The 15,094-nt window shown below is 32.7% G+C and overlaps 4 protein-coding genes across 4 annotated transcripts; 2 read left to right on the top strand and 2 right to left on the bottom strand.

Moving 5' to 3' along the window:
- Window positions 1–642: 642 nt before the first annotated feature.
- LOC142229717 (uncharacterized) lies at window positions 643–5,702 on the bottom strand. Its single transcript, XM_075300289.1, has 2 exons — window positions 5,473–5,702; window positions 643–2,037 (listed from the first exon to the last, which is right to left on the bottom strand). The coding sequence occupies exons 1-2, from the start codon at window positions 5,548–5,550 to the stop codon at window positions 1,087–1,089; spliced, it is 1,029 nt and encodes a 342-aa protein (XP_075156404.1). The 5' UTR covers window positions 5,551–5,702; the 3' UTR covers window positions 643–1,086.
- Window positions 5,703–7,774: 2,072 nt separating this feature from the next.
- Polr3I (RNA polymerase III subunit I) lies at window positions 7,775–8,377 on the top strand. Its single transcript, XM_075299322.1, has 2 exons — window positions 7,775–7,909; window positions 7,972–8,377. The coding sequence occupies exons 1-2, from the start codon at window positions 7,902–7,904 to the stop codon at window positions 8,339–8,341; spliced, it is 378 nt and encodes a 125-aa protein (XP_075155437.1). The 5' UTR covers window positions 7,775–7,901; the 3' UTR covers window positions 8,342–8,377.
- DENR (density-regulated protein) lies at window positions 8,362–9,125 on the bottom strand. The gene is made up of 2 exons (XM_075299321.1): window positions 8,921–9,125; window positions 8,362–8,849 (listed from the first exon to the last, which is right to left on the bottom strand). The coding sequence occupies exons 1-2, from the start codon at window positions 9,032–9,034 to the stop codon at window positions 8,409–8,411; spliced, it is 555 nt and encodes a 184-aa protein (XP_075155436.1). The 5' UTR covers window positions 9,035–9,125; the 3' UTR covers window positions 8,362–8,408.
- Window positions 9,126–11,472: 2,347 nt separating this feature from the next.
- Nprl2 (Nitrogen permease regulator-like 2) lies at window positions 11,473–13,183 on the top strand. The gene is made up of 5 exons (XM_075299320.1): window positions 11,473–11,652; window positions 11,726–11,977; window positions 12,047–12,167; window positions 12,315–12,451; window positions 12,515–13,183. Exons 1-5 carry the CDS (start codon window positions 11,554–11,556, stop codon window positions 13,067–13,069), a joined length of 1,164 nt encoding a protein of 387 aa, XP_075155435.1. The 5' UTR covers window positions 11,473–11,553; the 3' UTR covers window positions 13,070–13,183.
- The last annotated feature ends 1,911 nt before the right edge of the window (window positions 13,184–15,094 follow it).

Below are 15,094 nucleotides of genomic sequence, written 5' to 3'. Positions count from 1 at the left end.
TGGTTGGGGTATGGCGACGAATTTTCTTTTTTTTCGATTTATGTCAAATATTTGCCCAGTGTGACCATAGCATAAGCCTTAAAGCCGGTATTAAGTTAGCTGTATTGGGCGAAAATAGTAATTTGTTCATGGGTACTTTTCCTTGATATTTCATAGAAATGTTCATATTTCAAGAAAACAAATTTTTGAATTGATTTTTCCTTCAAACTACGAAATTTTCTTTAACAAGTCAAAAAAATTATTATATCTAATAAAATTTCTTCAATTTGTCGAAACTTATTTTGTCATATCGGCGTGATAGCAGGATTTGTAATATAGGTAAAATTTTCACATTTTCCTTCGTGGTGGGTTCACAAAGGATCTTGCCTTTGGATTGTTCTCCTTAATTATTCACACATTATGTGTAAAAATTAAGTACGAATAATTTTACTTATCATGCCATTTTTTCGTTTTAAATTTTTGAGTCGAAAATTGCAAACTTTCCTAAGCATTTACCTGTAATCGCATTGGAAATGTTCACAATGGACTGGATATTCTTAGTAAGCTGAAGTAAAAGCAGGCACTATACCTGACCCAAGCTAATAATTAAATATGCATATTGTTACGTTTTTATTTTGAGGCACAATAATTAAAACACAGCTCTTGTCGATCATGATAATACATAATTTTATTGACTTAGCCTGCATGTCTCACTATTTTCTTTACAATCCAATTCGCACTAACAGCGTTTTAGTAACATATCGATACGAAACAAAGGGAACATAAAAGAAATTAAGAAATATATCAAAATATAAATGATTCCAATATGTGATGACGTAACGGAAACTAATTTACATAAACTTAAATCTAGAAATATCTCATTGGTAACAATATTTATTTGTTTCTTATTTGATTATATATAATTTGTAGAAATTAATAATATATCACATAACCAAATATATATAGCAGTAAATTTGGATAGAGTACATTTTTGGTAGAATTTTCCGGTTACATTTCAGTCGTCCAATTTTTATTTAAAAATTAATAAATTATATAAATAATGTCTTAATATTTGTATAATGACAAGGTACAGATCTTGTATTTCATTTACAAGTTGTCTTTTGTTTTAGCTGCGGTACCGAACATCAGTACCTTTGCATTGACATTTTTGCAACCTGACTTTGAAGGCTCAATTGTGGCCACAATTTCGTCAATATCTTCGCTGTTCAAAGTCAAATTTTCTGCATCCATCTCCTTTTTAATGCAATCGCGAAGTTCATTTTCTCCAAAAGAATTTAAGTGTATGACATTAGTATCAGGCAACATATCCAATATATCTTTATTTTGATCATATTTAGGCCTTGGTAACATGGTATTCAAACTAAATACATAAAATACGATAACACGCTTTTGCTGATTTGAAATTGTTTCCCTGACAAGTTGATTGATGACAGATACAACACCATGGTTTGAAGGCCATAAATCTTCTATAACCAATAAATTCTGACCACAATCTGAGAGACTGTCAACCAAAGTGCGTACTAGGCGAATTTTTTCAGATTCATTTTTGACAAAGGTTTCCCAGGAGAATGTACGGACATTTTCCTGCCAAGGGAAATTTTCTACCATGGCCCGCATAAATAGAGATTTTCCCACTCCTATAGGTCCAACAAGTGCTATAGGATTTAAATCGCTTTCATTTCTTAGTGCAACTTCAATTTGTTGTAAAATCTTCTCTTGATTCAAAATTCCATAGGATCTTATACGTTCGAAAATGTCCGTTTGAGCCAATTGCTGTTTTTGATCACAGTAATTCTGATTTGCATGCACAATTTGTGTATATTGATTGCGATAATTTTTAAGAAACTCTTTTAGTATGTGTTTGCTATTGGAATTATTTTGTCTATAATAATGACCCATGAGCAAAGCAACAGTAAAGGTTAGTAGGCCTGTAAAAACAAGCATACGTTTACACTTGGTCATGCGTTTATTGTTTTCGGTTGGTTTTGGTTCATCAGCTAAACGCCGTATTTTCTTACGTCTATGTGTTTTTGATTTCTGTAATAAAAAATTAGAGAAAATTAATTATTTAAAGAGAGTGCAAATACAGTAACAAAAAAGAAAAAAGTAGACATAGTTAACGCGGAAATCATCAGCAAAAACGAATATTCCAATTTTTTTTCCCGAAATAAAAATCTTTAAAGTTCCAAATGACAAAAAAACCCCGACTTTTTGAACACACGAATATAGAGCACAATGGACTGAATAGTCGAAGTGAGCCTGAAACTGCCACTTTAACCTTTAACCTAGATCTACACATTGTTTTGCTTGAAATTTTTTAAATCACAGATGCGCACTTTGGTACAGGGATTCGATATTTTCAAAATTTTAAAATGTCGGTTTTCCAAGATTTTCAATATTTATAAATGCCGAGTTTCGTCTAATCGACTAAAAAGACTGTGATTTTTTTCAATTATTTTTAATTAGAGGAAGTCTATTATCAACTTTTGTGATTATTTAAAACTCCAAATTTTACGTTGTGACGTTGGAATGTACGTAACAAAAATATGGACTGCATTTTGTAACCTATCTGCAATATTGACCGTAAACCCCATATTATTTGTTATTCTCATTCAGAGCTTGTTATTATAAGCCTTTTGGGCAAATAAAGTAATTACTATGAACTAATCCGTAGATTTGAACACAACAATCTTATTCAATAATATACAGTGAAACTTCCAAGCGAAACGCTCCAAACATAGGACCTCTCAAAAGTGGACAACTTTCGTGGGACTTTTAACATATTAACACATTAAATTAACCTCTCATAAGTGAACACCTCCGAAATGTGGACATAATTTGGGTGACGGTGGGTGTCCACTACTGAGAGGTTTCACTGTAACTATTTATTGGATAAAAATATTAAATAATCGTTTATACAAAATTTACAAGTTGGAAGGATACCTCATTTATAATTGAGAGGATGGATTAAAATAGAAAACAACAATAAAAACAAATATTTATGACAGTTCCACATGAACTTTTTAAAGTTGATTAACTACTCAATTATGACTGAATCAATAAAAAATACCTATGAGCTTACCCGAGAATGGGTAAAACTAAACAAATGTATTATTAAACAATAATTTTCGAACTGGGGCCAAATCACCGCATTCGTCATCGAGTTCTGTTTCGTATAGAGAAACATTTCGATCGCATTAAATTTTTGGATCACCGCATTCGATTTGTCTACTTTTTTTACATTGCTGTAAACATATGGTAATAAGAAATTGAAAGAGAGTAGTATTTCAAAATAATTTTTTGTTATCAAATTATGTTATTTCTGAGATATTTATACTGTTTTTGTGTGTTAAAATATATGTGTAAAAATGTATTATGAATACAAGTGTTTTTTTTTTCCTCGTCTTCGGATTCAGAGGATGAGTACAAAGTGGCATTAATAAGGAAAAATATTCGTGACAAAAGCAGTCCTTTAGCATTGCCGGAAGTAGAGTAAGTGATTCTATTTTGAAGTGAGTGTTTTTAACTAATTGTGTCTTTAACATCCATAGATTTAAAAGTCGTTCTCATCTGTCAAAAGAAGCTTTTAAATATGTTCTTGAAAAAATATTTTTTTTTTGAAAGCGGCTACTGAGCATTCCTTTCTTTGATCCGTTTCCCTAAATGCAAGTAAAATTATATTTTCTTAAATGTAGTTTGCCAAAATAGAATAATAATTACATTTTCACCAACTTTTTTTCTTTTTGTTTACCTTTTTTCTGCTCAAAAATCACTACATACTTCGTTTTCAATAGCATGCTACCTATCGTGTTCAACTTCGAGTAGAAGCGGTGATCCGCGTAAACTACATTACGTTGACGAAGTACTCGATTTCGACTGCGGTGATTTGGCCCCTGGTGTTCAGATAATGCCAGAATGAACACTTCATAAAATGCTTAAGTGGCGAATAAAAATACTAGGTTGAATTCGAGTCAGTACAGAAAAGGCATGATCAATGCGTGGACCTAAATTATCCCAACACGAAAAGGTACTAATAGATCCGTATTATATAGACGAGAAAAATAATACCTTTTGTCCTTGCCGTGTCATTCATGAAAGATCGTTACATTGTGAACCTATGGCTTCAGCAACGTAGTATTTAACAGCAAAAAAAAAAACAATTGAATACCATATACATATATAGGTAATTTGCGAGCACCACAATCCAAAATGATCAAGAAAGTAATTAATTAAAGTAATTAATAATAAAGGTGCAAGGACTGAACTTTGGGGAACACCGTTTCTCACATAAATACAGATGTCGGTGACTACCCGTCAAAAATTAATAGATAAGCTTATAAGCGTTTGGCATTGTGTACCAATAGAATCAGAATCACCTAGTGAAATCTCCTTTTTGCTCCCATAATATGGAACACTGAGCAAAGAGTATGTAAGCCACCGTGGTGCAATGGTTAGCCTGCTCGCCTTGCATACAAAGGGTCATGAGATCAAAATCAGGTTCAACCAAATACAAAAAAGTTTTTCAGCGATTAATACTGGTGATATTTCCCATATCACCGATTTTTCACCCTAACTTTATTGGATGTAAACGAAGGTGAGCAATATAGCCGTACATTAATAATTAATAACATTTATAAAGCGATTGTCTACTATTTTGGAAATAAGCGATTTTGTGGAGAAAGGCCATACATTATGCCATACTTAAAAAATGACCAGACAATTTGGACGAATATGTTATTAGTTGAAATAGAAGACCATGAATGACTAGACATTCTAAAACTCTATTAATTTGAAGTGTTGACTTTCATCTAGTAGTGGCTTACATTGAACAAGTAATCTCTGGCTTGCATGTCAATTTGAGTGGAATTGTGACCAGAGTATATAAATATATTGTCAATTATTCAATGAATTGTGTAGGATTTGGGTCATATATGGTCTAGTGACTTGACTCTTTATGAAATAAATAAATAAACTTTAGAGTCGCACTATTTATAAATCCGTCAGCATTCTTCTTAACGAAATTTTTAATTACTACACGATTACTAGCTCTATTTTGACAGGAATGACTAGCCAGCCATTTTGCTATTCCCATTTCTCCATCGTATGTGTACGAAGATATTTCATCCGACAGCAAGCGGAATATTATGGACATTTGTATCCAACTTCAATTTCATCTCAAAGAGGAACAGAGTATCAATAATTATAGTTGGAAATACTCCAATGTATTACCATATTAGAGGTTGGGATATTTCACATTTCCACAAGACATAAAAAATCGATATTGATATAGACCAGTCTGTAAAGCATTAATCCCGTTATATGACTTTATTTAACCCTTGAGTATATGCTGAGCAAATGCCTTTTATTATGTTGTTTATGAGCTCGTATCTGTAGAAGTCATCTTTAATATCAGCATATTTCTAACATTATTAAATTATGATAATTACGGAAATATTAAAGCAATTGGCATACCTCTTTCGATTCTTTGGTTGCATGCAATTCCTGTGGCTCTTCAGTTTTCTCAGTCTTAATTGTTGCATTTCCATCCATATTTTCTATTCTCTATTTTAGTTTCGAATAATTACAAAATTTCCAAATGCAGAATATGCAAAATATCAACAAAAAATATAAAACTTCCCCCGAACTCTAGAACAATAACTATGGACGCGCGAAATTTCGCAATTTGACATTTCTTTTTGTCAGATTTTACGTTGGTATCGATAGCCAGTTGAAGACAATTGTCGATAACACAGATTGCCAGACTGTTCGACACAAATCTGTTGGATCGATGTTAGGGATGTCAGATTTGTATATTGGCATTCTGTGCGATTTTACATTTGAAAAAATATTTTAATTTCAATATATTGATTGATTGATATTTATATATAAAAAATTAACAATTCTTTCAGCAATAATCTAGCAACATCGAAAAACTTAGTTTATTATAAAAGAGTGGTGAAGTTGGCATCGATTATTTCAGAAAACTGTATCAGGCGAATTGGACATATGATGATATAAAAGCTAAATAAATTAACTTAAAATATAAACATGAATTACTTGCCAAAGTTGATGCTACTGTGGTGGCGATGACATCATACGATTGATATTGGTGACCAGCGTTTAACATTTTAAATAATCAGGGGATTAGCGAGGGATGGGTTACCAAGCAAATCAAGCGATACCTCCCAACGCTTCATTACTATGGCACTATTTAGAATACCAACAGATTCGGAAGGAGTCGTATGCGATACCTTTATCTCGTAAGAAAAGAACCGTTACTATGAAGAAGTTGTTCCACGCCATGTTACTAAATTAAAGGATTGTTAAACAAACACTACTATGAATGAGTCGAACGGTTAAGAGCAGAGGGAGCCACCACTAAACCAAACACTAAATTAAAACTACAAATATATTTATGAAGTCGATTATATTTTGATCGAGTCTTGCCAAATAATGGATGGAAAAGATCCAATGAATTGATTGCAAATAATTTTATATTTCTAAATTAGTTAATTAAAAAAAAGTAACCGTGAAAACAAGCTGGTTTTCAGCTTGAAAACTGAACATAGTACTCAGCTTATGATTCGACTGAAATATTTGAAACTACTACTACTAATACGGTGTTCTCACCAAGCACGTTTTGGGATTTGAAATGTTTTCCCTTTATAAGCACTTCAAAACGAGTCGTTTTCGCCATAAAGGTGAGTACTATGTTCGGATTTTTCACCAAAACACTAAATTAAAAGTACAAATATATATATGAAGACGATTATATTTTGATCGAGTCTTGCCAAATAATGGATGGAAAAGATCCAAGGAATTGATTGCAAATAATTTTATATTTCTAAATTAGTTAATTAAAAAAAGTAACCGTGAAAACAAGCTGGTTTTCAGCTTGAAAACTAAACACAGTACTCAGCTTAAGGTGGGTATTAAGTTCGAGTTTAAGGTGTGTACTATGTTCGGTTTTCGAGTTGAAAACCACATTATTTTCGCGATTACTTTTCCTTAAATAATCAAAATTATAGATGAAAACAAACTTATTCCTGCAAAGTCTTGTCGAAATCTAGAGGAACAAGAAAATGCGCATCTATTGAATTAATTTATCTGGTATATATTGAACTGTTTTAATAAAGTAACTACGAAAATTTCAACGCGAAAAAAACTTACCTTTAGCCGCTAAAAACGTCATTTTTTCACAATTACTTTTCTTTAATAATCCATTTTAAGGAATACAAACTTTGTGAAAATTTGCTTTGGGCTTTCCCCATCAAGTTATAATAAAATTTGCAACAAATCTGTATAATTTCATGCATTTTTCTTACTGATTTAGTTTTTACTTTAGCGATTTTAGCGGCTAAACTCGACCTTAATACCCACTTATACTAAAAAACAAGTTCAAAACACAGGTTTTCCTCTAAAACACGTCAATTTTGGAATGTGAACCTACCTAATTTGGAATATACCCCAAATAACATACCCTATTCCCAATATATGTCAAAATATTGAAATAAATTTCATAGAAAAAAAGGAATAAACAAAGGCTTTGAAGAACATGGACATTGAAACTAATTTAAAAATTTGTTTCCCTTTATGAATTTAAAGTAAATGGGAATTTCGAGATTCCATGGCAACCGTCAAACTAAAACATCTCAACTCGGTGTGAACGGTGAAATGTTTTGGAAAGCGAATGAGGAAAACGAGTCAGTGGGAATATAGCATAAAATGTTCGTTTGCAATCAGTGTGCAATTCTCAAGTGCAATCCCTATCAATGGTACTTGTAATTTCATTGTGTTGCCACTTAATTACCATGTTGTGTATCAGCAATTTCATTCTATTCCCCATCTGTTCACGTTGTCTTGCTGTTTGAGAATACAAATAAACAAACATTAAACGGAAAATGGAGATGTATATATTGGCCAAAAAATTCAATAATTCCCAAAGAAACTTATGAACATTTTTCATTTCAGTGTTAATCCCTGTTTTTCTGTTCTATCCAACTTTGAGGTCATGGAGTCTCTGAAGAATATCAAAGACACAAAAAAGAAATATGGTTTAAGGAACTTGGCCACAATCACCTATGAAACTCTGCAATTTCTGGAGGAATCTCCGTGTAAACACCAAAGCCGTGATGCAATAATTGCCTTCATAAAGGATATGGAACCCTATAGATTAAGTTCAAATGAATTGCTTATGATGGCCAACGATCCCCCTTCAAGTGCATTGCACATACAATTGCTAATTGAGGATAGTGAGGAGCGGTTAACAGAAGACCAAGTGAACGAGATCATAGAGATATCAAAAAGACATTTTCCTGGTCCTCCACCCGATATGAGTTGATATTAATAAAGTTGAAGCAATTTGTTTATATAAAAACCCTCAATTTTTATTATCCAAAAATCACAATTTAACGTTTTTGGTCACCCAAATCTTCAATGAAATCGGCATCTATTTCTGGCCATTTTTCTGGTATAACATCGTATAGATCATCTTTAACATCACCCTGGATAACAATTTCGTCATCCCCTGTGACCGAAGACCCACAAGCGAATTTTGTGCCAAAAAATTTCGAAGCGACTTTTAAGTCGATATCGAATGTACTTAATCCTGTGACAACCGTTACAGACTTCTTTTTACCCCGTGGAGCCCTTGATACTGTGATCCTTTTGTTGACTTCTTCCTTCTTTTTGATTTTCATCAAACCTTTACCGCCACGTTTTTGACGACGTTTGTCGTCATCATTTCCATCACCTGTTTCTTCTTCCAATTTGACACGTTCAAATTCTGTGGGAAGATTCTTCTCCAGCCATGCTTTGCATTTTTCATATTCTGGATAATATTCGCAATACTAAAAGACGAACATATTTTTTATTGCAAATAATTTGTAATTTATGTATCCGTGGATTTTTGTCTACTCACCTCTATGGGCATTGAACAATTGCCACAATATTTTACTATTACAGGATAATTTACTCCATCGCGAGGCCCTAATTTCAGTCGTTCTGCTACAGGATTTGGGGTTACTTCGGTCATTCTCAAAAATTATTAGCTATTAATTTTTATTTCTGCAATTTGCAATTTCCAAAAAAGCCAAAATTTAATGAAACATCTGTTTTGACATATGTGGTGTTACCAGATCTTTAACCGGCTTTGCATATGTTGGGGAGAATGAAGAAGACTCTCAAACACACTCGAAGCGACTGTCGATAGATGAAAGTAAATTTTGAGTACATAGTTTATTTCCACGGCTTTACTAGTTTCTCACTAGGCTTATATTTATACATTTGTAAAAACAAACTTGTTTCAAAATGGACATAACTTATTAGAAAATAGACAGTAAAAATTCTCTAATAACCTTCAATTTTGTAGCTTGGAGTGGCACAACTTCTCTACGTGAGGGGGCCACCAATTTCAATTGTTTGTTTGGCACATTTACAACTGTTGAAATGAAGCTTTGACTTATTCCCTCCTTGTTATTTTGACTTTGCAGAGAAAATTGTATCTTTATTCTTATTTTGCCCTTTTAAGGCCGGTACTCTGTTCGGTTTTCGCGTCGAAACTCCATACAAAACCAAAAAATGCGAAAAATTTGCGAAATGTTTTCCATTTGTGATACTTTGTTTTTTCGTGTTGAAAAACTGACGTTTATAGCACGGCGCCATTTGCAATGTGAATTAAGAAATAATTTATTTATTAAAAACTATTTGTGCGGGTTTATAAAACAAACACGGACCATATTTTTGTTCCGAAACTATACAAAGGATCAAAGGAATAGCAGATCAATTGCCCAAGGAAAAATAAAATGTTATTTTGTAAAAACAAGCAACAACCACCAACTTAATCCAATATCGCTCCCTGTAAAATAGCGCTCCAAGCTACTTAAAAAAACGCCGCTTTCTATGTGCGAAATAATGGTTTCCATAAAAATTTTTCGCAAGAATGAACATAGTACCGGCCTTTAAGGCCGGTACTCTGTTCGGTTTTCGCGTTGAAACTCCATACAAAACCAAAAAATGCGAAAAATTTGCGAAATTTTTTCCATTTGTGATACTTTGTTTTTTCGTGTTGAAAAACTAAGGCCTTTAAGGCCGGTACTATGTTCATTCTTGCGAAAAATTTTTATGGAAACCATTATTTCGCACATAGAAAGCGGCGTTTTTTTAGGTAGCTTGGAGCGCTATTTTACAGGGAGCGATATTGGATTAAGTTGGTGGTTGTTGCTTGTTTTTACAAAATAACATTTTATTTTTCCATGGGCAATTGATCTGCTATTCCTTTGATCCTTTGTATAGTTTCGGAACAAAAATATGGTCCGTGTTTGATTTATAAACCCGCACAAATAGTTTTTAATAAATAAATTATTTCTTAATTCACATTGCAAATGGCGACGTGCTATAAACGTTAGTTTTTCAACACGAAAAAATAAAGTATCACAAATGGAAAAAATTTTGCAAATTTTTCGCATTTTTTGGTTTTGTATGGAGTTTCAACGCGAAAACCGAACAGAGTACCGGCCTTAAGGTGAGTATTAAGTTCGAGTTTAGCCGCTAAAATCGCTAAAGTGAAAACTAAATCAGTAAGAAAAATGCATGAAATTATACACATTTGTTGCAAATTTTATTATAACTTGATGGGGAAAAGCCCAAAGCAAATTTTCAGGAAGTTTGTATTCCTTAAAATGGATTATTGAAAAAAAGTAATCGTGAAAAAATGACGTTTTTAGCGGCTAAACTCGAACTTAATGCCCACCTTAAAATCCAACTTTGCGCAGTTCTCACTATACTTATATTCTATTCTCACTATACTTCTATAATGTGTTCAAGCCTTAAAAGCAAATTACTCATATCCGAAAGGAATGCTTTCATTTTACAAAATTTAATTTACGTAAAGTTTTCTTTAGTTAATAGCACTTGGGACCAACTTTACAACGACATTAAACCATAAATGACTAAGATATAGCAAAATTTTGTTTGACCTTTACGAGTTTATTTCTTAATCAGAATACCGAACTATGTAACGTACTTGAAATTGGGCATCCTAGTCGAACGTTTCGGATATGAGAAATTGTGTGTATGTAGTTTTAGTGAGGTGCCAGTATAATACGTTTTACAGACTATCAGTTATTCCGGACGACAGTGCTCGTGTCGAACATATCCCATATATTGTGCACATTATAATTTAAGTACGAAGGCACAATCGATACTGGTGCATGTTTATGGCATCGATAACACATTTACCGATTATTTAGTCATCGCCGACAAGTCGTATCGATCAGACACACTATAAGATTCTTTACAAAAACCGACATTCCGTCCGGAATAACTGATAGTCTGTAAAGCGCATAATGCAGTTAAGCCCAAAATTCATTATACAGGTGTAGTACCGGCTATAGAACAATGATGCCATCTTACAGTTTTATTTAAAAAACTTGGCAGGACTTTTTATTTGTTTACAATGTAATGCATTCAGCTTTCGTATACATCTGAAATCACCTGTTCGCACATTTGTTTATTTTTCTATCCGATTATGTCGAAAATTGTAACATAATAAAAATGCAACAATTATACGAAGGTTGCGGCAAAGAAGGACAAATACGTTGCATTTTCCTTAGCGAGTTTCATGCAACGGCTGGTTCAAAAATAAGTTGTCAAGTATGTGAGATATTTGAAGAGCAAATTTTGCAAATATTGAACTCGAGATATATTAATCGTCTTGTACATCCAGGTTCCACCAGATTATGTGTCCAAAGAAGTTTTCGATGCCATAAATGTTTACATTATACCAAAACCACATCTACAAAAATGTATACTGACTGTAAATGCTATGGATATCAAAATTGTGGGCTATCCCGTTGGCATAGAGGATCAACAGAAATATGCTAGGAATGCTTTTCTATTCAATTTATGTTTTGTTTGTGATTCTTGGGCAAGATCTGTTCAATATGAGCCGGTGGTTAAAAAGTTATCGGAGTACTTGGTATATTCTTTTCTTATATATATGCCTATATATAGACTGTGGGATAATGGTAATTTTCTGGTATTGCAGATTATGATGGAGGAAGAAAGTTGCTTTTTGTCGAAACAAGAAGATGACAAGGCTAAACTGACAAAAATTTTCGAAACGGTTATTAATGATTTAAATAAAAAGAAAGTTACAACTATTGTGGGTAAGTAACCAATAGTGGATCAAGTCGACTAAGAATTGTATTTTACAGAAAGCCGATTAGTCGAAAAATTCTTCTACTTTGTATCCGTAAACTGTGCTTCAGCAAAAATAATTTCTATTTTTCTTGTTTATCTTCTTATAATTTTAGAGGGTGACACAACAATATATTTGAAGATTGTTACACATAAACCAGATCCACCTGTTGTAAAAGATCATATGGTGCCTTTATTGTTGGTTGACTACAAAAATACTCCTCTGGAAAATTGGGATTTAACAACGCAACAAGTAATTAAATTTATTACATATACATTTTCGCATAGCTTTTAATATAACGCTTACTATTATCAGATTCTACCCTTTATCAATGGCATCAATCATATAGCCCGGATTGCTGCTGAAGCAGATGTCGAAACTAATTTGGTGAAATCTTGTGTACAAAATCTTGTATACTATGGTGTGGTTCAACTATTGCCAATCCTGAAATATTCGAATGTTTATATGACACAAAATCTCAAGAGTCTTATACAAAATACATCTCTGACCAATGCCTGTCGTAAATACGTGGCCTTGAAACCGGATAAAACAAAACCCACTATACATAAAATATTTCAATTTTATGCTTCCATGACACATGGTGTTACACTTCGGGCCATTTGTCAACGTATATGTCCACAGAATCATAATATCGATGAAAGAAAATTGGTTATATTTGGTCTACAACATAAATTTATACGGTGCATACATAAATATCCAGTGTTTACAGGATCTGTGCCATCGGGACGTCAAAAAATGTATACAGGTCTATCGAGTTTTGATGAAATTTGTTGCAAGACTGGTCTCTCACCATCAAGCATAGAGAAAGATATCGATAAGGATACAAATGTTACAGTTATATGGAAATAAGGAAATGTTATTTAAAATGCGCATGCGCATATATTTTTGATATAAATTTACATAGATTATAATGTACAGACAAAGCAAATGAAATAAAATAGGAAATACAGTCCATGTAAAAAAGCAAATTTAAAATTTTGTCCAGCTATAGTTAAAAATTGGTTATAGTTAAAAACTTCGAAACCTGAACAGGAAAGTCGATTTTTGCTATGGACGTAAAAACAAATCGCCTACATAGACAATTTTCTATAACTGTTTAAACATACAATTACCCTCCAGTATTAACAAATCGAAAGAAAATGCGCATCCATGCTGGTTTACATGCAGCAAAGCTGCTTTAGTGTTCTGCCGTAATTAGGATTAAACCTATTGTACTACAGTCGCTCCCGAACCACACATACTACTATTGGATTGCTATCTGTTTCGTGGAGATCTAAGCTACTTTAGGGTATCGCTGTATGTGAAAACCTCGAAGATTATTTAACAGCTAAAGGTGGGTATTAAGTTCGAGTTTAGCAGCTAAAATCGTAATTTTTTCTTAATTAGTCCATTTTGAAGTATAAAAACTCTATAAAAAGTTGCTTTAAGCTATTCCCTATCAAGTCATATCAAAATTGGATCAAAGACGAATAATTTTATACTTTTGTTTACTGATTTTTTTTGTTTTAGCAGCTAAACTCGAACTTAGTACTCACCTTAAAGGATGAGAAAATTTGACACATTAACGACAGTGAATATCAATGATGACATTCACAATATTGGTCGTCGAGGAGGGGTTTGACATCGGAGCTAATAACATCATTTGCCAGAAATTTTATTAAAAAATATATTAAAATAATTATCCAAATATTTTTTTATTTTTTTACATGACCTCTTTATAGGAGAACAAAGAAGAAATATTGCCACACATTTTGAAATTTCAATGTACGTATGTACATGAGTATATGGATCTTTCATGTAAACGCTTTCTATACTCGTTGTAGCTTCTTTCATTCCAAAAGACCAGATCACCAATAAAGTTTCATTCACTTAATTGTAACACATGCTTCAAGATGTTCTGTCATTCAATTAAAATTATATTGACTTCAGTTCTGTGTGGTTGGCAGGCCTTACAAAAACAATATTGTTACGTATATGTATGAGATAAAGGGATGCACTAGATGAATGGAATTTAAAATCCGTCATATTTATTATTATAAGTTTGATATCGGCAGACTATCTATATCTTTAACCCTGGAAAGTCATCCTTATATTTTGTACACTAACGTCATCCTTCGTCATTATGACTACGGCCGATTTGAAGGCTCTATAAACTGCATCGTGAACAAAAATTGATAACCAAAATTTTGTTTACTATGTCACTCACTTCATTTTTAATTAATAATAAACAAAATTATGATTTGATTTGGTTGAATTAGTACAACTTAAATTTATCATTTTCCAAACGACCAAAACACACTTTACGTTGAAAATAAAATTTAGCGTCGTCATTTTGACGAAAGATGACTGTCTAGGGTTAAATATCATCTTTCGTACGATTGGCCCGATTTTAAATCAAGTATTCCCTATTACCACACTGAAAGAAATATGTTGGTAGATACTGTAAATCATTTGCAGAAAAAGGAAAACTTTTTGCTGAAATAGCAAACATTGTCTGATATTTTGTAAACTCCGTTACACTAGAAGGAAAAAAGGTCCCTTGTCATTGAGCTAAACATAAAATCTGCAGCACTCAGTGATAAGAGAAGTTCACCACTGCGGCATCACAATGATTTGAATAGTCTAAGTGAGATAGAAATATCGCGCTGCCATTTCAATAGTCTCTAGTAAGATCTGGCTGGGTAAGATGATTCAATTTGGGTCTAATATGCTAATTTCTTATGAAAATTACATACGAGAATCATTTCTCCCAAGTTGAATCATTTTTTTACCACCACTGTGCATCATCTTCTAAAAAATAAGATTAAGGGATTGTAGCTATATGAGAAGATGATGCACAGTGGTGGTGAAAAAATGATTCAACTTGGGAGAAAT

This window comes from Haematobia irritans, chromosome 3 (assembly GCF_050003625.1).
Source record: "Haematobia irritans isolate KBUSLIRL chromosome 3, ASM5000362v1, whole genome shotgun sequence".
Taxonomy (NCBI): domain Eukaryota; kingdom Metazoa; phylum Arthropoda; class Insecta; order Diptera; family Muscidae; genus Haematobia; species Haematobia irritans.
The sequence above is the reverse complement of the archived record's forward strand: the minus strand, read 5'-3'. Positions and strand labels throughout refer to the sequence as shown.